The 23139-nt window shown below is 41.4% G+C and overlaps 1 protein-coding gene across 3 annotated transcripts in view; it reads right to left on the bottom strand.

Moving 5' to 3' along the window:
• The window catches only part of DLC1 (DLC1 Rho GTPase activating protein), a 217882-nt gene that overhangs the window by 5915 nt on the left and 188828 nt on the right, over window positions 1-23139 (bottom strand). For all 3 annotated transcript variants that reach the window (XM_052779980.1, XM_052779981.1, XM_052779982.1), the window contains 7 exons: window positions 20480-20551; window positions 17494-17575; window positions 10177-10240; window positions 5874-7300; window positions 4523-4699; window positions 2448-2607; window positions 2007-2205 (listed from right to left, as the gene is read on the bottom strand). In XM_052779980.1, coding sequence (XP_052635940.1) covers window positions 2007-2205; window positions 2448-2607; window positions 4523-4699; window positions 5874-7300; window positions 10177-10240; window positions 17494-17575; window positions 20480-20551 — 2181 coding nt within the window. The remainder of the gene's footprint in view (window positions 1-2006; window positions 2206-2447; window positions 2608-4522; window positions 4700-5873; window positions 7301-10176; window positions 10241-17493; window positions 17576-20479; window positions 20552-23139) is intronic.

Genomic DNA, 23139 nt, shown 5'->3' with positions numbered 1-23139 from the left:
CAATTTAGAAATTCTTTGGCTTTCAAAGAAATTCAAAACATGAATGCATTTTAGAATAGGTGAATTAATTAAATAAATTGGCTAGCAAACCTTTTCAACAATGATGTCATAAAATATCCAGAAAGTGCTTTACCAAACATAGAGGGTTGCTTTATTGAGCAGATCATTCAAAGTCATGCAGTGGAAAAAGAAAGTCAATGCTGTGAAGCCCCATACCATTAAACAGCTCCTTGGTTACTAACAACAAACAGCCATTGGAAAAATTTGACGTGTGTCTTTATATAAGGCCCTCTCCTCCAAACTTGAAGGGAACAAAAAATGAAATAACCCAGACCAGATCTGCTTCTCATAAAGGGATTTCCAATAAGCCATCTCTGAAGACAACATCATAGTCTGAGTCCTGGAGCATTTATATCATCATTAGCACTACACTGCCCTCACTGCATGTCTCATAATACAGGTGGTGCTAACCAGATATTTAATTGGTATTTGCTTTGGGCTTCAGCAACTCTGTAAGGCTAGCAGGTGAGTTTAGAAAGCAATTTTAAATAAAAATCCACTGTTTTCCACACGCTCCCCTCAATCAGCTCAAAGCACATTTAAGCCACGTGCGGACAATTCCAGTGCACAGCCTGGTGCACAACACCAAAGCAAAGGGAAATATTGTCCTTTGCAGGGAAGCAAAAATTACAGCTGCTTTAAGGCTCTTTGCTTAACACAGAGATAATACTTCCTGACCACCTCTGGGGATTCCTCAGACCTACCGCCTGCAAAAGGAAAGGAACAGATACTTCTGCAATGCTCTGTCAAACTTCTTCTGGCACTAAACCCACAAAGAGTTGCTGTTTAATATCCACAGAAGTGGAGAGTCTGATTAATTTTCTCCATAAACCTTCTTGGGAATCCAAACACACAAAAAACCCGTGTACACTGAAATAACGGTATGTATGTTTTTATTTTAAGCCATCACCTCCACCTACGGAGCTCTGAAGGAAGTTCCTGTAACCTTTTTGTAACCACCATAAGGAAGGTATAAAATACAGCAAGAGCTCAAAGAAGGTGTTTTTGCAGTAAGTTCCGTTGTAGCTGTGCTGCCATGGGAAGAATACACTGGGAGAGAGCTGGGGTGGTGTTAGGGAGAGAAACCACAGGATCAGCAATGTGCCCATAGTACATCAATCAGTCTGGACCGCCATGAATATTTCAAAAGGCTTTGGAGTTCTGGTCACCAAATATTAATTCATCTTTGGCCATTTTATAAAGTGAGAGTATTCCCAATGAAACAATGTTGAAGAAAACTTCTGAAAGACAAGGGGCTGTCTGGAAAGATCCAGCACACAATTACGATCTATACAGAACTCAAATTATCTAGTTCACAAAAAAGAATGTCTCCCTTGCTGGAGTTGAACCTACCATCTCAGAAAGATTAACTATTTCTTTTCACATGCATTGATAAACTCCATTTTTGATGTGGTTTATTTTTAGCACTTTCTGTTTATGGTACATATCAGTAAAGTAGCTACACATCAGTAACAGAAAAGCTTTCAACTTAAAGGTTGTTTTCAAAAGTTGTGGTGAAGGATAGAAGAATATGAATTACAAGAAAATAGAAAATTTTTGGCAGCCTTGCTCTTACAAAAAAATCCCAGTAATTTAGTGGATTTCAATCCCCTCAAAAGCCCCAAACTCTCTTCATGTAGTGTTTGCACAGCTCCTCTACTTAGCCACATCAGATGTGGCTTATTTTCAAACCATAATATGAAGTATGCTCAAAGAAGAGAGGAAATTTTATAGCAAGTGATGGAGGATTTATATGTGTTCCCAGACTACAGAGAAAGGTGAAATGAAAAGAACTTGTACTATAAATCATTAAACAACTGCTGCTGGAGAAAGGCAAAGACCAACATATGCAACACACATAGTGCCCAGAGGAGCGGTATTAGAAAGTTCCACCCTTGCTACACAAATGACCATTTGCCATCTGCCGTAGATATCTCACTACTTACATTGGTATATCTGTAAGAAGGTCTCGGAGAGTTTGTTGGTCATGAGAGGCTCAGGGAGATCACGGAAGAATTGCTTTAACATGTCTGCTACATCGTAAGCAGACTGGCCTTCATAGTTGACGCTGTCTGTTGAATTCTCATTCATCTGACGCAAAGCCTGAATTCTTGATTTGACTCCAGATTTCCTAAACAGTCCAACCTAAATATATATGGAAAGGTAAATACATTTACAATGAGTCCAGCAAATCTGAAATGTAAGTATGCTCTTCAGCTTCTTACTTATGGGTTCTAATTTCATGGAAAGCTTTCCTTGCATTAATTATCTATTTTGTCCTGTTTTGAGTCTACTTTTTTCAGTCTGACTCAGGAACAATAACAATTAATGGAAGGCTGGGCTTTGGGTGCTGCATGCGTGTGGGATGAGACTACAGCAAAACCCACCTGATCCAGGCAGTGGTTGCGGAGGTACCGCATGGCTTGCTGAATGCTCTGTGGAAGAGGCTGCCCTGTGCGCTGGACATTGACTTGCAGCGGTACTCCAAACACATTTCGGTCTTTATAATCCGGCACCTTTATCCTTTTCATAAATTTTGGTACTGCCCTATTTAAGCAAAGGGAATGACAAAATCAAATTAAACCTCTGTCGACCATTATCTTCTGTATTTCCAGTAATTCAGAAAGTCAGTGAAAATAAGTGAAACAGTTTAGTAATATGAAAAGCAGTGACAGTATAAATCAGCTAATCCACTCAGGGCTGGGAAGGGGGAGAGGACGGAAAACAGAGTTTCTCTAAGAGAAAGGCTTGACATTCGGGGCAGTATGCTGCCTGTAAGTGTTGATGTGGTGCTACTCCATCAATATTAGTAGGACAAAAGCTACAGGGTAAAACTGCAGGGGCCAGACTGAATTGCAAAAGAGTCAAAATAAATCCTGCGGTCAGTGACCCCTTGTAACACTGCTTCTTTAGGTTTCAGGAAAGATGGGCATTTGAACAATGAGCTTTTGTATGTCAACTACTTGTTCTGCAAAGTCCTCAAACTGGGTCCACCACCCACCAGTGTGCATAACAGCAGGAAACTGATGTAATACATTTGAGTTTGTCAGCTAAAAACTTCAGCTCTATAAACAACCCCTTTGAGGGACCCCCCTCCTTGTCAGCCAGTGACTGTTGTTACCCCCACCTCCCACTCCAGTTTCAATGAGAGGCCTTTCCATCTGCTTATGACTCCAAGGAAAAAGTTACTAAATACAAAAGAATGATTTACTCCCAGGTCCCCAAGAGTATTGGTTTCATAAAGGGAAAAAAAAAAAAAAAAAGCCATTAAAATGTGAAAATATTGAGATCATTTTCCTAAACAGGGAGAAAAGCTAATGTCCAGTGCAACAACTAATAGGACACAGCAGCACTGGAAAACAGGGAGACCTATTTAACATTTCAATATACAGTACAGCTATACAAACAGTGCATTAGATTTACAGCTGACTAATCTGTTACTTAGTAAAACAGAACCAATTTGTATTGCCGTACATATTATTGATATATGTATGAATAATACTTGCTTTGTCAAAAAACATGCCAATGGAATGTGAAAAAACACATTGCGATCTCCACCGAGAATCTGAAGCATGCAGGGATAACTGGTCAATACTTATTTCTGTCTTTCAGAACAAACAACTTCTGTATTTAGAAAGGCTGACATAATAACAGCCTTTGAACAGGAGGTACTTTGATGCTGAAGCTAAATACTCTCTATGACTCCTGGGGAAGGGAGGAGGCTGGCCTGTGGTAGGGAGAAGAAAAATTTTATTGCGTCTTTTGCATCCTGAAGGTTACACAGGCTGTACTGCAGATACAATAATAAAAGAACTTTCTATTTCATTCTTCCAACAAGAAACATTCAACTGGGTTACAAACACCTGGCCACAGCAGAAATTGCTGCCTACAAAAAACTCTGTGGTTCTCACAATCTTTCTTCCCCTCCGCCACCTTTTGTGCAAGCTAATTGGATTTATAGTGCTTTAAAGAGAGGAGACAGATTTTGGCTAATGAGACACTAGAACTAAAGGAAATTTAAATTATTTAATTAAATACTTATATAGAGAAACTAATGCAAATATTTAAGAATAACTGAAGAAAAGCAAGCCTATTAAGATCTACTGAGGTTTGTGCCACTCCTCGCTAACTGCCTCAATAAACGACTAGTCCTTTTGCTGTGGATAGCGGACATCTTCCCGCTCAGAAAGCTGGCCTGTACTTCATTGCTTTTGTTCCCTCACATGCCCCCTATAAACATACTTCTCAAGCCTAATAAGATTATGCTTACGTAAAGGGTTAGTGATTTTAGCCCCATCTTAGGCAACCACAAATCACTGTCAGCACAGGCTGGAGGAAGAAGTGCAAATATGGAAAAAGAGGGACGGAGGGATTCATTGCATCTTTCCAAAAGATGCTTAGGACGAGCGCAACTGTTGTGCTCGTATAGTTGGCCCGTCTACACGTGGCACTGTGCCCTTACCAGCTGAAACCATGCTTGTTGGAAGGCGTGTACTTCTCCAGGAGAGCAGTCAGCTTCAGGAGAGAGTACTTCTGCAGCAGGTTCATCTGCGCCACGGACTGGCAGTTGATCTGCAGCGACGCCGAGCTGAGGCTGGGCCGGTGGGAGCTCTGAAAGCTGTGCCACCTCAGCCTGTGCCTGCGGAGAAGATGGGGGACAGAGCAAGGACCGGTCACTGAAATGTCTCTGCAAGACACGTGCAGGAATTAGCGCAAACGTACTGCTGAGCTCCCTGCCCTTGGCAGCCGCTGTCTTCTGAGATTTCGTAGGCATCAGCCGGCAGCGTCTCCGCCTCACCCGATGCAATGCAGCACCTGCACGTGCTTCAGACGGGAACGGGCACTCTGAGCTGACCCACAGCTCAGCGTTAACTACACAGTCTGGCCCTATCAGATATCCTCCGAGGGCTCCAACACCCTTTTTGAGAAAAAGCCCTTGCAGTATTAAGGCAGTGGGAATCAAAAAACTCCATTAAGAAAAAACGACCCAAATTTTTAAATACACATCAAATGGGAACTACACACTTCTAAAAGTCCCATTAAGTTTAAATGAGCAGCTGTAGGCAACTAAATGACAGCAGAAAGCAGGCCCTCAATGATTTGCACCAGTTTTAAAGGAAAACTGGAAACAAAGCTAGAAAGAATTCAGCTCCTTGCTCTATTCACAATACAAAATATGGTCATCCATCCATCCCATGGTAAAACTCCCAGCAGAAACTGGGAGGCCACTGGAACTCCCCCAGTCCTCTGCTGTGCTACAGCGATCAAGGGAAAGTAAACAAACCTCATTTTCCCTGCAGATTTAATGCCCTAGCATGCTATTAAGCAGCAGCCTGCTACTGAAAAGTGCAACTTTTTGAAACAGTCTAAAAGTCAAGGCTTTTACTACACACTGACACAAACCAGACCATACTTACACTGGCTCTCCTAGCCAACTTAAAAAGTGAATAATCCTACTTGAGGTCCCTCTCCCTCCCACACACCATTTCAGTTTGAAGAATTATCATTCCCCAAAACTGCCTTCACATTGCTCCTAATGCTGACTTGCTGAGCGGGCTGTTTTTCAATGACCACTCAGGCTGAACATACAAACACACAGCTACAAAGTGTGGGAATCACTTGTCTAGAAGTCTTGTGCAAATACTTCCCTTGCCTATAATTGTTTTGGGAAGCAATGGGAACAGCGCGCGTGTGCCTGAATGGCCACAACTTCTCTTGCACCTTAACTGAGTGTGGTGCAGCTACTATAGAGCCACTCGGGCTTGATGGGACCTCCCCGGGGCCACCCCAAGTCCCAGCGCTCACAGCCTCACCTGCTGGACCGTGTCAGCGATGCGCCCACCCCAGAGTCCCTCCTGTCCTGCATCCCCACGGGCTCTTCCGTTTCATTCAGTGAATTCCCCGTACTGTCAAGGTCACTCGGTGTTGTTCGATCGTTATCTACGTCGAGGTGGATCTGCTTCGGAGAGGAAGGACACGGGGAGATGGAGTCGAGTGCCGAGTCGGAGTCCCCTTCGTCCGAGAACTTCTCTGACCACTGGTTTACTATCCTCTGCATCCCTTTGACGTGGTATAGGATGTCGTCTAGTTCTGGGAATATGTCTTCATTTTCGAGGTCGGCCAGGTCGCTCGTACTGGAATACAGGATTGAGCCTGGCACGTTGTCGTAAATACTCAGGCGGCTGCTGACCGAGCTGGAGGAGTTGCGCCTTTTCCCCATGCCCAGCTCTTTGGAGCTGTCGCCACTGTTTTCCCTCCGGAGGGTGAGATGGCCATGTCCGTGGAAACTCCCTGTCCTCCAGTTCACAGAGGCGCTGCTTTCTGTTGGGGAGAAGTTGCCGTTGGAGAGTGCTTTGGGAAAAGTGCCGGGCTTATGATCTTCAGGGATAAAAAACACAGTGTCTTCTGCAAAGCTTCCCCGGTTCTTGAAGTTCTGCTCCATCACGTCGCTGAATGTTGACTGGTTGAAGGGGTCGAAGCCTTCCAGGTACATGCCCACCCTTTTATTGTACGCACTGAGGCTGCGTGTTCGCGTGACAGGACTGGGTGTGCTGACGGCACTGCTCGTCTCAGACTGACTACTGCTGCTGCTGGTCTGGGTGGAATTGGAGATGCTCCTCTTTCGTACCATGGGGAGGCTGATGTGATTGCCATTGAGGGCAGAAATCTCCACGCAGTTAAGTTGTTTCAGTTTATCTTCATCCATGCCCTCCTGCAGGATGGGCCCACTAATAATAAGGCCAAGCTTTGAAGGAGCTTTGCTCTTGCCATGGTGAGAGCTCTTGATTTTCAGGCTCTCCATTCTCTTGAGCAGGCTCTTTGTTTTGGACTTGGCGTTCTTCTCATTGGCTTTCGTGTTGAAGCTGAAGCTATTCAGCTCCCTGGGCGAGGGCAGGCTGCTGAATGAGTCATCATTTGCTATGAAATTGTTTGATGAACAAACGCTCACAACCGAGTTTGTCCTGGTGGTAGATGCTTCGCTCTGCAGGGTTGGTTGGTGGCTGCTGGTGCTGCTGATGCTCAGAATAGAAGCCACCTCCTGGCGTTCGCTGAGGTCTGTTAGCACACTCTCATGGCTTGCTGCGTTAGTAAGGTGAGGAGCTTCCGGGGAGGGGGTATTCAAGTCCGGTTTTGGAGGAAACACATCAAACTCTTCAAGCCTTGACCACCTCTTGCTGTCCCTCTGAAAAGTCCATTTGCCACTTATTGCACAAGGTTCATCTTCATCCGAATCTTCGCTCTGCAAAGAGGAAGAAACCTGAAAGTACTGCTTGCGAACTGCCCAAATGGCAAAGTTGGTTGCATTTAAATACAATGCCCACTAAACTGCTTTAAGCATGACCTTGTTCTCACTGAATTTAAAGTGAAAACAGTCTTTTACTTCAGGGAGAGGAAGATTAGGCCATAAAGCCCATCACAGGAAAAGATAACATGGGACAGGCAATCTATTTTAACAGTTTTTAAATACAAAAGAGATATGCTCCATAAAAAGAAACAAACAATGCAATCTGTTTTAAATTGCTCTTTTCTAAAAACCCTAGTATCCACAGATGTTTAATTAATTGGTCACAGTGGATAGCCCTCAGATCAATGGAAATTCCTGGCATGCATAAAATTTTAAACTGGAGTCAGTCAGGGGTTGGGGTCCCTCTGGACTCTCTCCAAAGTTACACTCTGTTGATAGTGGCTGCATGTTTATACTCCTCTTTGCAATTACGAGATGTTTCTCATACGTTCTGAATTGTAGCAGCTTAATTCCTTACCCATTCGGGAAGTCTGAAGGGTCTCCTCACTGTGACTAATGAGAGCAAAAGAAGCTCTTGCACGGCAAGAGTGCGATGCCTCCAGGCTCTTACCTGGTCCACTCTTCCTCCCACAGGCTAGCAGCTAACATGTTAAGAATGTCCTGTGAAGCTTCTACTTCAGTCTCCCTTCAGGCAAACTTTAACACTCAGAGATAGTGAGCAGCAAGAGCTCACTGACAGTATAGCACGTAAGTAAATTGTAAATAATATCTCCACTGATGATATTTGATGTATGAGTAATGCCTGAGGGCACAATTGTGCGTACATCACTTACGCCTACAATCTTTTCATCTAAATACTGAAAGGGAATGATCCCGGGACTGACATATTTGGTCGTCCAAATATCTGGAAAATTTCATGTTGGAAGAATAAAACCAATGAAGATATTTTAATATGACACCATGAAACCACAAAATAACCTTGGTGTTCAGAGCAGGAACACAAATTGCCACCCAGCTCCACGAGTTTCACTTCATTTGTTTAGATTGCTTTAATTTAAAAACAAACACACATGCATGACCCAAACTGTAACTATTTGTGTGCCAGGAACACAAACATATATTCTCTGAAAAACAAGTAAATTATTCATATTTCAGAAATTTTATTTATGCATACTTTAGTTCCTGATACTCTCCTAGTTTTCTGGTGTGGTTTTTTTTATAGCACATTTCACCAGCTCAGGAAAATAAGTGAAACACCATATTTATTTTTTATAACCAAATACACATGAGACAGAGCAAGTGTCATTTTCTTTGTTTCCCAACTACTACAAACTACTTCTGTCCATGACTCAGATGAAGACCTATTTAACGTTTTGTGGAGGAAAAGAGTCGCTTGAAACTGCCAATGGATAATAGTAATGGTTCGGTGGTGAATGTGGTTTGACTGGAAAAAAAAGGGAGCAGTAAAGTGATCTTAATTTGCAAAGAGGTCAATGTAAACATAAGGAAACATATGTTTCTGTCAGCACAATTTTTCCCTGGTGTTAAAAAGCTTTAAAGGCTAAGTATTGATTTTAATAAAGTTAACAACAAAAGGGAATAGGATCTAAGTCCATCTGCCAGAATGTGGATGGTGAATGAAAATAAGGAAGGACTGAAACAAAAGGTAATGTCCAGACTCCGGAAGATCTGGGGTTTGGACCTGAAGTCGGGTCTGGCCTGAACTCTAACAGCAATACTGATCATTCCAGTGTTAACAGGGTTCAGGAACAAGGAGGAGGAATCTTCTGGTGGTCATAAATGGCAATCCAGCTGTCTACCCCTACTTTTAAAGAGTTCCTACATATGCTGCCTCAGAGTGTTATCTTCTGGAGCTTGGATGCTGTTTCCAACATACCACAAACAGATAGGGAAAGAGGGGATTAATTCCTGGTAAACAACCTCAGAGCATTTGTATGCATTCTTGTTAAGGGTAGGGCAGCATTGTACTGCCTCAGCTCAGTCATCTTTATCTACAGTTGTCATATCCCAGGGGACAGTATCAACTGCTGATCCCTCCCAGGACACACACAGTTTTAAGACAGCTATTGAGTGGCACCTTACTAGCAAACTCCAGCAACTCAGCTTTCTGCCGGTACTACCTTACTGAAATTACAGTAGGTGCTCTCTTATTTCTCACCACGCTCCACAGGGATCCTGAAAATTCAGGAAACACTTTTAAGTCCCGCTGCAAACTTTCTGCTGAACTTGCAGAAACATGAAAACTTTCTAAAAAGGTAGCTGATGTATTCTGTAAATATATTGCTTTAATTTTGAGCTATGTAATTAAAAAACAAGGGAACAATGTACCCAATCCTACAAAGGACTGGCTCTTTCCTCTGCAGGCTAAGCACAGTCTAGCTGATCCTGTCTACATCACAATAAAATAATACAATTCTAACGTGATGGCAAAGAACCAAAACTGTGAAGGTGACGCCAAAGACGATGTTCTAACATTCAGGTCAGCTCATCGTGGCTGGTCAGGATCTCCTCCATCAAGCCTACTCTTTATAATCCTGCCTGAGTGCAGGTAATACGCTACAACATGGACAACCTCACTGACAGGCAGAGAAGCCCAGTGCCTGATTTCAGACTGGGAGCAGCAGCTCGGGGAAGAGTTTGGTAGACGAATAACCTTTACTTGCAGCCAAGCCCTGCAGTTTTCACTCAGTGAGAACACAGAATGAAACGTAAGCAGAATTTTGACTGTGTGTCCTTGCCAGGTTCTACTCAGGTGTTATCCTAGACTGCAGCTAAGCAATCTGCTAGGTGGGGTTTTTTCAGTTTTATTAATGTACAATGCTGTAACAGAAGATGTTAAAGGAACTTACCCTTTTCCTGTGGGGACTAATTTCTAGCTTCATCACTGCACATTTGTTTAAAGTATTTAAGCGCCTGCAAAGCAAAGGAAACCATATTAAGAGAACACTCCAGTGTTTTGACACAGGCTACTCCAGTTCAAAAGCTTTTGCAAAGGCTGTCCCCAAACTGCTTTGCATACAAATAGCAACAAGCAGAGTTTCAATTAGAGCCCTAATTATACTTAACCATTAACCCATTACATTTGGCTGTATTCTAACTTCAGAGGGAGGGATGGAGGATGGATGACTATTTGTCACAATTACCTGAATCAAAGTAAAAAGAAGTGAAGGGAAACCTAGACTAAGTTGAGGAGTGCATTATATCCAATGAATTGTAATAATTACATTTGTTTAAATAGCAAACCTGAAACAATCAATCTCGACAGGGAGAAAATAACGGGAGAAAATACCGGAAAAGACTTCTTATTTGACACTGTGTACATATGCCTGTGTGAAAAAAGCATGCTGCTTTAAAATTGTACTTTATAAGCTAAAACCTCCCAGAGGAAAACTTATTTTCCACTTATTAGGTGTCTGTTTTGTTTGCGAACAATGATTATTTTCAATACAGTCCTGGGACAAGACAACTCACCAGTTAAAAAAAACCAAAACAAAATACAGACCTGATTTTTCCTTCCTAAACCGAAAGTTTCTTTTATACATAAAAATGTTGTCCTGAAAGACTAAAATTTAAACAAAAATAAAATGCTGCAGCACCAGCAGTTAACCAACCTCCCTGTGAAATGTGATAGCAGGCTGGATGCATATCTTGAAGTACTGTATGAATGTATATAAGCATCCCTCTATTCCCTGGTGAGCTAATGATCTGGTAGGTATCCCTAAACCAAAAAAAATTACCTGTCTTCCCCTGACTTCCCCAGAAGCTCAGTGTGCAGAGCTGAGCACAAACAGCTTAAACTAGAGCAAAATTTGGCACTGTTAAACACACAGCTCTATGGCAGTTTAGGTAGGGCTAAGTGCAGGCTGCTGTGGTCTCCTGCCCTTCTCCCAGGCCTTGCCTCCCCAGAAACGGCTCCAGGGACATGGCTCAGCTAAAATCTACACTGGTAAAGTGTGGTTAAAGAAATGCTGGTGCTATGGCAAGGAAAAGGGCAGGAACAGGCTGGGCGTGATGCAGAAGGCAGAAAAGCTGAAGCAGCAGCTTCATGGAAGCGACGGTTTGGTCCCTTGTCTTAATACTTGAACGCATGAGGCTGTATTGTGGGTTGGATGAGGAAACTAAACGAGCTGAAAACTACTCTTTCAATACTTTGTTGGGTTGAATTTCTCCCAAGTCTGTTCCCCGAGCTGTGTGAAGGGCAGTGTGTGCAGGGGGAGGCAGAGGAGCAGAGCTGCCTCCTTCCTTCAGCCGGACCGCAGCCCAAATTCAACAGAAGCAAAACTGAGCTTTAAAAAGCCTAATTCATTCTGAAGGAAGTTGTATAATTTTCACATAATTCGTTTGAGCAAAGTGTAAAGAACAGCCTGTATCAGCAGCTTTGAAAAACTAAAAAAAAAAAAAAAAAAAGAAATGCTGCCTTGTCCTGTTGCTTCAGATGAGTCTTTTCAGATTCATGAAACTTGTAACTTGAATCTAGAAAATGTGTGCACAGGAAGAATTACTAGTTTCCTCTCTTTCCCCTCGCCTTTTATGCACAGGATTGGTTGCAGATGGTATTTACACAGGGCTTGATCCTGAGGCCATCAAAGAAGATGGAAAAGCTCCTACTGGTGCTTTTGCTGCAGTCGTGAAGTAAAAAAAAGGCAGTTTGATCTATAATTAGACCCAGCCACAACACAGCAGAAAAGAAGAGAAACAGGAAGAATTGCCATGGGTCAAATAGTAGGGCAGTGGCAGGTTAGGAAAGTTATCCAGATCTCTCTATTTTCATCTTTGCTCTGACTTTAAAAGGCAGAAGGCTCGGTCCTGTCAGCTGCAGCTGGTGGGTACATGCACAAGTCCAGTGAATTTCAGAGGGACTGTATTTATGGCGTGGGCGAAGGGTGAATGTCCCATCTACGCACTACACAACAAAACTGGTATTTTGGTTTTTGAGAGGCCACACAGCAGCAGAAAGCCGCCTCCCTCTCTCTGCTATAAAAACCATTCTCCTCTCAAACTCCTGGACCTCAAGACCAGGGAATATTAAGCTGGCTTCAGTTCTATATTGTGTAATAATTTACAAATTTCACAGTGTTGCAACCTTTGACTTAAGCAGAGAGAAGTTATCACCGAATCCCTGTATCAGGCTTTATCTAGCTCCAGCCTGTCTGACTGCTAATAAAGACGATCTCTGATTTCACAAAGATTACATCCCCAGACTTTTCTCCTACTCAAATTAAAACCCTGAAATAGGTGGAAAAGGGTAGAGCAAAGACCTCTGTTTCCACAGAGGGTGTTTAAGAAAAAAAGATCTCCCGGCGCACACCTCACAAAAATGAGTATGAAGGCAAGATAAGGTAACCCCCAATGAGCGAGGTTAAATACAATAGCAGCGAGGCAAATAAAGGCTCTGTTACACATTTGACATGATTTCATCACAAAACCAGTTTCCCTTTTAAAACCTAAATGCTCTGCAGCAATTGCCTCAGGTCTGCAACTTTCATTATATATATCACACATCCTGCTTTAACGTCTGCTCAAGTTCAGCAGCGCCCAGTTCCTTGAGCTATAGGACACTGAAAACACAGTACAATGTGCACAACTGCCTTCCAAACACATTACTGAGTCTGCAAAGCTAAGCTTACAAAGTTTAGGCTTTGCCAGGATGAGAGTTACCTATACAACTGTCATTAACCTTTACGTACGGTTTGCAACACTTTTTAAGCATATAAGCACACATTCATTTTCTACAGATCTCATCGAATCGATGCTTGTTAATGAAACGCAATTTTCTCTTCTGGCTCTGGACCTTCTCCTTTGGTAATTCCATTCCCAGGTATAAATTCAACTTATCGTTTCCCTACTGACAGTCAGCAGGTCTCCCTCATTCTTTAGCTCCGTCTTATTCTGCCCAAACCTGTCTTGGCGACACCTTCGCAAGGACAAGATGGGAGATGGAGGGACGGGGCGGGACTGCTGCAGACAGCAGTTACAGCCGCTTTCACTGCCTGGCTATGTCAGTTGCAATTTCTACAATGCCTCTTACCCCAGCCGCTTTCTGGATGACTGTCTGGATGACAAGATAATATTCTTTCCCATCATTTAGATAAATGCCTTTGAGTCAGCCCTCTCTCTATACGTCTTCACATCCAGATGGTATCTTACTCCTGTGGAGCGTTCTAACTCCAAGACGTCACTTTTCCTCACCCTCCATGTACTCCTACCCAGGCTCTCACCCTCCTTCACCCTGGCTCTGCAAAACCCTTCTTCCCGAGGGTGACCAATGCAACAGGACCTGTCTCTCAGTCCTGGAAGCCTGGACCTGCGGCACCCAAAACATGAGGCACTGGAGCTTCGCTCAGAAATGAGCAAACGATGCATTTTTCCTAGTCCTCTCCTCAGAAATGGCCAAACTAGTTTAGCCTGAACAAGACATTCACTATCAAAAAAATTGCAGTGTGAACAGCTAACTTCAGCTAATTTATAAATTAAAATATGGGCTTATAATGTGAAGTCTTTGTTACAGATACCAGTCAGTTCTACTTTGGCTATAACCCCAGGTAATTAATTCTGCTCTCATCAGGAGAAATCCCTCAACAGGAGAAATTCTTACCCCATGCACCCAAGAAAAGTGGTAGCAATGCAGAATATTAGATTTATGCATTTTAAATGACAATTTTCAATCTGATGTAACTGTATGATCTAGCTTTAAAGTTTAAAATATTTTCTTGATGGACTTAAATTCTTAATTCCTTCTTATAGGGCAAATTCCAACCCCATTATACCTGTTACTAATTGATCATACAAGGGCTTTCTTGTCTCACTGCAGTGGACAGCCTCTACGCTGGCTCCCGGGGTTCATCTGCACATTCTAACCTGCAAAGGAGGCCAGCTCTCTACAAACCAAATGATATGAGCAGTGAATGCTGCTCATCCAAATCCATTACAATCAATTTCTTGGATGAGAAGTCCTGACGGCAAAAGATTTAAGAAATCTCTTGCGTATATAGTGTGGCAGTTTTCTAGCTATGCATAAGGAGATTAAATAGGATTTCCATCATGACTTGCTATGTATTTTGTACTTAGCAACAACCTTTAGGATAAGCATGTTTCAGTACTTAGTTTCATCAGCGCATAGTGCAGGCCAGTTATCCTCTGGAGATAAATTCCCAGTCGTTAATCTACATAAAGTCTTATGAAACCAAGGCCAGCAGCGCTTTGGACAGTCACTACATCCTAGCAAATTAGAGTCATTGTTTTTACATTTTTAACCCTACATTTCATGATAAGATCACTAAATGACATTTCTTAACCACCTATCTTCTACTGTTACCAAGTGCCATATGCTATCTCTGTAATTCAAGTCTCAACCCACTTTGCACTTAAAATTTTTCCAGAAAAACCTTAATGGGGTGGCTATTGATACCTTTTCCATTTAGAAAGGAATTTGGCAAAACATTTACTAATAAGCTGTTTTTAAAGTTACATTAGTTTTCCTGCTTACATTAATAAGATTATTAAACAATAATTTACAAAACTGTTCAGATGTCAACTATCATTTAAAGTGCTTCAAACTTAAAAAAATCCCTGTCACTGTGATTTTGACAGTCTTTTTTAAAACAATTTCTTCATATGCAGTAATTAGAACAAGTTAATTAGAACTGCTGGCAGAACAGTGGTTGTTAATACAGAAAAGCAGATTCTCAGCACAGATGACTTACTATTTTGTTACCATCCACTGCATACAGTGTCCATTTAGCTCTGTGCTGAAAATGCAAATAACTCCAAAACTATTCTGATTTTCAGTCAAGAAATAGTGATAGACTTATGGTTGTGAAACAGCTCTAAGTCTTTTACTGAATAAACCCCTTTACTGTTTACACACTGACCATGGCATGAGTCAAAATAAACCCAGGCTTCAGGCAGAAATGCAGCATTCCAAATGATGGGCCTTCTCCATGTTTTTTAATGAGGTTTACAAAATTAAACAAGGAGATGTGAAAAAAAATTCTAAAGGTGGAAATGTTGTGACAATGTACTGCTTTTGTCTAACACGAATGGTAAAGGGACAAACTCAGGCATCTGAGATGATTAACTCATTTACTTCAGTTTTATTTTGAGGTGGGATCTGAACGCTTCTGGAGGAACTTTAGCTTCAGTTTTAAAGTTATCTTCATAAAAGCTAACTCGGACATCTAAGCCACAGGCTTCAGAATGATATAGTTCAGCCTTTAAAATCTTGTCTCAAGCTACAGTAAGACTGGTGGATTCTTACGCATATTACACAGAAAACAATTTGAAGATGCAAGTGAAGAGGTTATTTTACAATCAGCAGACTTATTAAAGACTTCCTAGTTTCACAAAATATCTATATACCCATATCATTTTGGTTTGCTCACCTTTATTAGAAGGCTTACAATATAGGCTTCCATTCTTAGGATACAGATCTTTTTACTGTCCTCTATGTTCAGACAGTGCTAACTGTTTTTATCAATCACACTAGCAGCAAATCTCAAAGAGATATGGACAGCAAATTCTTACTTTCACCAGTCAGAAACAATCTGCTACCTTTTTTTCCCCATATAAATAAATAATCCCAAGTTTAAAAGTATTCTTGCAGGCAAGCACTAGGTCCAAAATATGCTGGCTTGACTGTATTTTGTTTTCCTGGCAAGGGAAGACCACGCTTCTGGGAACCAGCATTTATTCACATTGCTGTACTTTCTGTTCAATGACTTCACAAGTTCCAGAGCACACAAATAAGCAGACCAATGTATTACATTTTACTATCAATGGAATAGGTGCTCTACACTTGAGTAGGGCACATCTTGAGTGTGAATATAACATTAATGAGATTTTCCCCTCCTAATAACGGGATAACAAATCTGTTTTCTTAGTTTGAAAATCTTGTAAATATTTCTGAAGAACTTTAAATTCCCGTCCCGCACTTTCCCTTCCAAGTACGGCAGTGATGGCATGAGAACACTATAAACTCAAAGCCTTTCTTAAAAGGGTTTTGTAATTCATTAGAATTACTGACATTTAGAGTTGCAGACCATGCATGCAGTATCCAAAAGCATTCATTTTGCAGACAATTTGGAAAGCTGCCATATTGAAGGACAGCGGCAGAAAACTGCACTTATTTCTAAGTAATAGGAGATATGAAAAGTTAAGGCACTTTTTTTGCCATTTAAGATTGTGGACTCACACTAGAGGAGGTAACTGATGGATAGGTAAGTGTCAGATGGGGCCACTGCAATTGCTTTTATGATAAAATCGGTAATGCTGAGGCTGTAGTTCTGTGAAAACATGCTGCCACACACCAGCAAGTCTTGCGCTCTCTTTTACTCTACCCATCCCTTCTCCTGCCCCTGCAGCTGGCTGCGGGGTCCTGCCCCATCCTTTGCACCTACTCTGAACTTCATTATGCCTTTCCACAGGCTGATTTAATTTACTAACCCAGCAAAGGGACTATCCAGACTCTTTTTGCAGGGTGAGTTGAACTGGTTTGCGGAAGGAGCCCATAAACAACAAAGACAAGTAATGGGAGCACGTGGCTGAGGGCAGGCCAATCTTTGCAGTGGTGATAAACTCTTAGATTCACTCACATTATCCATTTCAGCCATACCTGCATTCACTTTGGTGATCATTGTGCACACAGGGTGATGCACTGAGGTCAGCAGGAGGGTTTGTATACATAGCTTTTTGTTTTGTTTGTATACATAGCTGCTAACCAACATAAGAAAGGAGAGTAATGGAGTGCAGCAGCATCGCTTTGCTAATACTGCTCCCAAAAAACAATTCCTGTGTGGGAACTGATGCTACAGTTGTACATGCAGATGGCTTTAGCCAGCACAGTTCTGCTTTCACATGCGTAACTAATTTGGGAATTAGTAATGAAAGCAAATTAAGAATAATAAAAAATATGCCTATGAAATACCTGTCACAAAGACTCAGGCCGCTTTCCTCCCAACTTTGTTTTAAATAAGATCCCCAACCATTACTCAGACCAATATATCATGCTAAGGAAAACTGCATACTGATAGCGGACAATAAAAAGATCTCAAGCAAATGGTTATTTAATGGTACATAATTCAGTTGAGGTTATGCTTTTCCCAGGTTATACTTTCTATTACACAGGAAGGGTTTTGTTTTGAGATGCAGTGTGATTTTTTTTCACCTACCTGCATAAGGCCTCAATAGCGTCTCTGTCCAGAAAGTCATGCTCTCGCTTGACTAGAGCGATGTCAATTGGAAAAAGGAGATCTGCAGGAATAGAGACAGATGGAATCAAAATAACTCTTATTCCCAGTGGTGAGTTACTTCAGAACAACCAGCTGCCTCCAGCTGAGCTCTCCAAGATGCCAGTGATTGGCATGTCTCAGGTAAACACACGCTATCACCTCAAATGCCAGAGATGCTTCCTTTTCATGTACAAGTTTTTGACGTGCAGCTTTGATAACTGAAAGTTCATACGCAAAATGGAGGAAAAATGAGCAAAGCAGAGATGAAACAACAGGAGAGGGAGAGAGGCAAACGCGAGCTCCCTACCCGACATCAGAAGCATAAACTGACTCAGGCTAGCTTTGTTTAAAATAAATATACAATTTCCATTGAAGTACTAATATCTCACATTAAAGAAAAAAGGTCAGTAAACCCCAAATCTCTGGAAAAGAATGAAAACCCAAATCTCCTTGGCTGTTAATCAAGCTGCTTAAAAGTTTGACACTGTTACAACATTAATGAGATATGGACTGAAATGAAAGCAAGCCAAGCTGCACGCAGCCCATACTGCCTCCTTTCCTTAGGAGATTATTTAGGTAAACAACTGGGAGAGCGAGGGGGAGGAAACAATGTTGGCAAAGAGCTGAAAATTTACTACAGCTCTGAAGCAGCAACCATATATATATTATTTACTGTCCTCCACAGATTCCTGACTGTCATACAGGTCCTGATCCGGCATTCCTTGCACAGCCAAAACTCCCACCAAAGCCACTGGGTGTTCAGGGCACACAGCAATACAGGGGCAAACTACAAATATACTGCTGCAGTTGCATACATTCCCTGGTCCAAGTGATTGTCTATAAAGTATTTTAATTTCCAGAGACTAGGAAAGAATGATCTGAAATAATGAAAAGAGTAGGACTGTTAATTTGTGGAAAGGTAGTTAAAATTCTGGGTTTTCTATACCAAAAGTTAATCTCTCAAATGAACTATTTGTCTTGATTTTGCCTCAGGAATAAACAAATTATTATGTATTCTGCAAAACACAAGAAATTCTGTCTTTTCTACAGAAAACTGCAGTTTTAGCAAAGCAACTGACAAAGGCTCACTGATTAATCTCCGTTTTAAATGTGTACTGCGCAGGGCCACTCCATATAGGTGACTTCTCAGAACTCTTGTAATATACCCAATTGATTCATAGGTCTCCCCTTCAGTATTTTAAGTCCAAGGTGCAAGTAAAGAGGGTGAGCACATTCAACCGGTATTTTTCACCAGTGCTGATCTAAGTTTTTCCACTGAGAAAGTTAGTACCTTAGAATGCCCACAAGAAAACATATGGGAGAACTTAAGTGAGAGAAGTGACTTGGAAGAAGTTGATAACTGCACGAGTCCAATTTTTTTTTATGCTTAATTTACGCTGCTGCTGTTTTTGTTGTTATTGCTGCTGCCAGGGGGGCTTGCAAAGGACAACGGTACATTGTTTTCATATAAGGACAGCTGTCTTTTCAATGGGTATGGCTGGCCTTGTTCTCACCTCTTGCTCTCACCTCTGCGGTCCTTTTGATGTTAGGCAGGACATGGTCCTATGTTAGAAACTTTATATAAATTTAGAGTCTCTAGGTAGGGCAATGATAACTACAGGTGGGACATGTTTTCTGAATGCAAGTAATTTATGAGGGGATTTACAGATCAGCATAACATGAAAGCCACAAGCCCACAAATTCAGCCGAGAGTCTCGTCCCCAGTTTTAACAAAGACTGGAAGTACAGTCCCAGCTCTGCATCCCAAGAAAATCCTGGCACCTCCATTAGCACAAAAAAAAAAAAAAAAAGGAAGAGAAATAATAAAAGGAAATTTAATTTCTGAACAGTCAAAGAAAAGTTTCGCCAAGTGCTGCTTTTCAAAGTGCTATTATCATCTCATATTGCCAATGCAGCTGCAAATCAAAGCTCAACGAGATCGTTTTTCAAGAAGGTCAGCTCAGCATTTGCTGTAATTTCCAACAGTTATTCACTGTAAATAATGGACTTTCTATGCTCATTCTTACAAGCAGCAGCTGGAGTTTGTTTTATAAAAAAGAAGAGGTAGATAAGAGTGCATAATAATTTCACTACAATGCAAGTAATTTTAAGTGGTGGTGGTGGGGAAATTCTGAACAATATTATACATATATAAAAAGGATGTCACACTTTAAAACAAACTTCTGTAGGTTACTGTGCATCAGAGTGTAAGAACTATATGCCAAAACTGGAAGGTCCTAGTAGGTCAGAGAGGCAATGAAGACAACAGTTTTAACTGAACAACACCTTTGTAAAAGCAGACTGGCAAAGTGAATCCATCCCACAGAAGGACAAGTGAGCGCAGGAGGCAGCAGTCTCTTCGAGGAACTGCTGCATACCTGCGCAACAATGGCTTGTATGTTCTTTTTTCCCTTCATAGTAAGCCTGCGTCTAACACCAACCCAGACTGTTCTGACAGGACTTGGGAATCATGAGGTGTAGAGATAACATCCACGCACACACAGAATTTCCTACCTCTGCTTCATTAGGAGAGCTGGCCGGTGGAGCTGGACACAGCTTCTGTGTTTCTCTAAGGCTGGGCTTGTAGCAGTAGAAGACTACAGTCATGAAAATATAGTTCATTTGTGTTTTAACTACAGGGATGTACTATGGTGCTAACATAACATTTGTGCTGTGAGGACATTTGGAAGATTCAGACTAAAACAGAAACCTGGAACAAATTTAAAACTCCATGAGTGCTTCAGAGTCTCATTGGGTTGGGTACATCTATGTGTGCGGTGGGTAGCAGAGAGCAGCCCAGTGCCTGAAAGTCATTTTATGTACTGGCACTCCAGTTGTGCCCCCGAACCTCATTTATTGGTGAATATTACACCTTACTGTCCAAAAATCGCCAGGGGATGATCGACTTGCAAGCTCAGGTGCCTACCTTCATAAAGCTGCGCGTACTGCGGGAACCCGGCAGCCCGCAGCCAGTCACAAGCTTCCTTAGCCTCGATTTCTGGAAGAGGAGAGAAACAAGACACCCTCTGATTAGTGATCTGCAAAGCAAAAAGTTCCTCTCCACCACTTCTACTATTCCCGTTACAAAATAAGCATGAAGGTATTCAGCAACTTTGAACTGAGACGCAGGTTTGCTTCTCCCAGTTTGCTTTTCTTCTCATGATCCAACATATCTTAGATTCTGGAAAGTCACTAGCGTTCACCCGTGATTTATCAACAGCTCATCATTTTAATAGTTAGAGAAACAGGCACAAATGAAAACTGCAGGTGTTATGGATTATTCCATACAGGTTTTGTTAACACTAGAGAAACCAGCACCACAATCAACATGAGCAGCATTTGTTCAACAATCTTATGATACTCTTGGCACAAAGGAGCTCGTAATACTGTGCACTTTAACATCTTGTAGATAGTACTGACAGACCCAAGCCCAAGAACAACCAACACACTGTATTGCAGCTCACTCAAGTGCGTTATTTACTACCCAACAAGAACCTAGTTTCACTGGAGGTCTTCAAGGCATTTATGAGTTACTTGGTATATTACAGGAAATTCAGCTAACTTTCCCTCACACTGCCCAAACCAGCATGCCGCAAAATGAAATTATTCACATACATATACATATACATGACACCAAAAGAAACACTCTGAACATGGGTTATATTAGTCTATGAATAAATTATACATAAATTCATTTGCTACCTAATACAAGCAGAAATAAAGAATATGTTATCTTAGCTCAAACTAGGAAAATATAAAAGGTATTTAGGGTATTCTCCAAGTGTTCAGGAAACAGATTGGGTTAATTCTGTTCTAAAAATTCAAGAAAGTGCTACTGGGAATTTAGCTCCCTGCTTAGAACTGCTCAAACAGACAGTGAGCAATCAGAAACTCTTAAAGTTCATCTGGCTTTGATTATATTCACTGTTCTTGATGGACCAGAAAAGAAAAGCTTCATTATGTACAACTCAGTAAACAATCTTGCCACCTACTTGGAGAGGATACTATAGCTACCTGCTGCAGTAACGTTGCACAAAGGGTTTTGCTCAGAATTGCTCAGAATACAAGTTACTGCATATAGGGCAGTGAAGAGCCAAACATAACATAAGTAAAATATCTCAAGATTTTGGCAAGCTATGAAATATTCCCAGTGCAATATAGGTAGACAATTAAAATCGGATGAAACGGCAAGCACCTTTTAGCATCTCCAAAACGACAGCAATCCCCCTCTAATTTTCCAAATTGCTCCAAGAGGGTTAAAATATTTGTACTTTGCCAGACTACTTTGCTAAGATACATACCCAAACCAAAGGGTTAAGGTGAGCCAAAGCACAACATTCCAGATAAATAAACAGCTAAAAATCCACTCTTGCTGAAGTCAGGACAAGCAGGCATTTGTGTAACTTGTGTTTGCTTCACCTTTGGGTTATGGGACCACATGAGAACAAGCACGTACAGACATATTCACTTAGCTACTCATTAAGAAAAAGCATTCTTCAATTCCAATCGCAAGCGATTGTAAAGTTTTGCTTAAAGTAGTATTTTAATTTCAGTATCCTAAGGAAATACATGGGAAAGTTAATAAAGAAGGAAAACAAAGAATCTAAAATATATTTAAAACTTGTACTGCTAAAGTGAGAACAAACAACAGGATATTGCTATCTCAGAAGCAGTGAAAATTAAATTAAAGTAAAAAACCCTGCAATTAATTTTTAAGTGTACTTAAAATAAAATGCACTATCTTATAGGTCACATCCTGCAGAAGTGTCTGGATTGAATGAGAATTTTACTTGATTTAAAACTGAAAAAAAAAAGATTCCTTGATAACCAGTATTTACCTAAAAATGCAGGTAGATGCTTGTAGAGCAATTGAAAAAAGTGTCAGATTCCTTACTACTACAGTGGCTCTTAAATGTGTTTAAATATTTGTTCACAGGTCCTTTACTGAGCACCTCAGGTGTATGACCTGTAAAATATTTCTAGAGCTAGAAAATTATGAATATGCATTTATTAGACTTTTGAAAAGGTTCTCTATAGAAGCTTTGTGTATCTTTTCTGCAAATATATATGCAAGTTATGTGGAAGTCATATTTTATGGGCACCCAGGTGTCAGGTGCCTTTGGGATTTTCAGAGCATATTTGCTTTCAAAATAATACCTTTGAGAATCCCCCAAGAAGTCTACCTAGTCAACGAAACACCTGAGTTATTCCTGGTTGGCCACAAGAATTGCAGAGAATAATAAAACACCAGTGCACCTGTTCATCAATTAGGCTAGGCAAATGCCTAGGGCTGGGTACAGGAACAGCACCAAGGGTTTAAAAGCAATATTTGCCCCATTTCCATCTCAAACATTTTGGGAAAGCCAAGGCTCTAGCCTCTGGCTCCTGTTACAAGTCCTTGGAAGGGCGAGGGGCTTGCAGAGCTGTCTTGAAGAAGGGGCCAGGGAGTCCCCGGTGGCCAGGGCTCTCTCTGTGTCACCTCCATCCACTCAAAGTGTGTGTCAGAGAGGGACATGGCAGGGGTATGGGCGACAAAGCGGAGGCAGGACCTAAAAAAGCAGCTCCTTTTGTTCAAGTCCAGTTGGC

This window comes from Harpia harpyja, chromosome 2 (genome assembly GCF_026419915.1).
Source record: "Harpia harpyja isolate bHarHar1 chromosome 2, bHarHar1 primary haplotype, whole genome shotgun sequence".
NCBI classification, from domain to species: domain Eukaryota; kingdom Metazoa; phylum Chordata; class Aves; order Accipitriformes; family Accipitridae; genus Harpia; species Harpia harpyja.
Note: the sequence above shows the minus strand (reverse complement) of the source record. Positions and strands in the feature narration are given on the sequence as shown.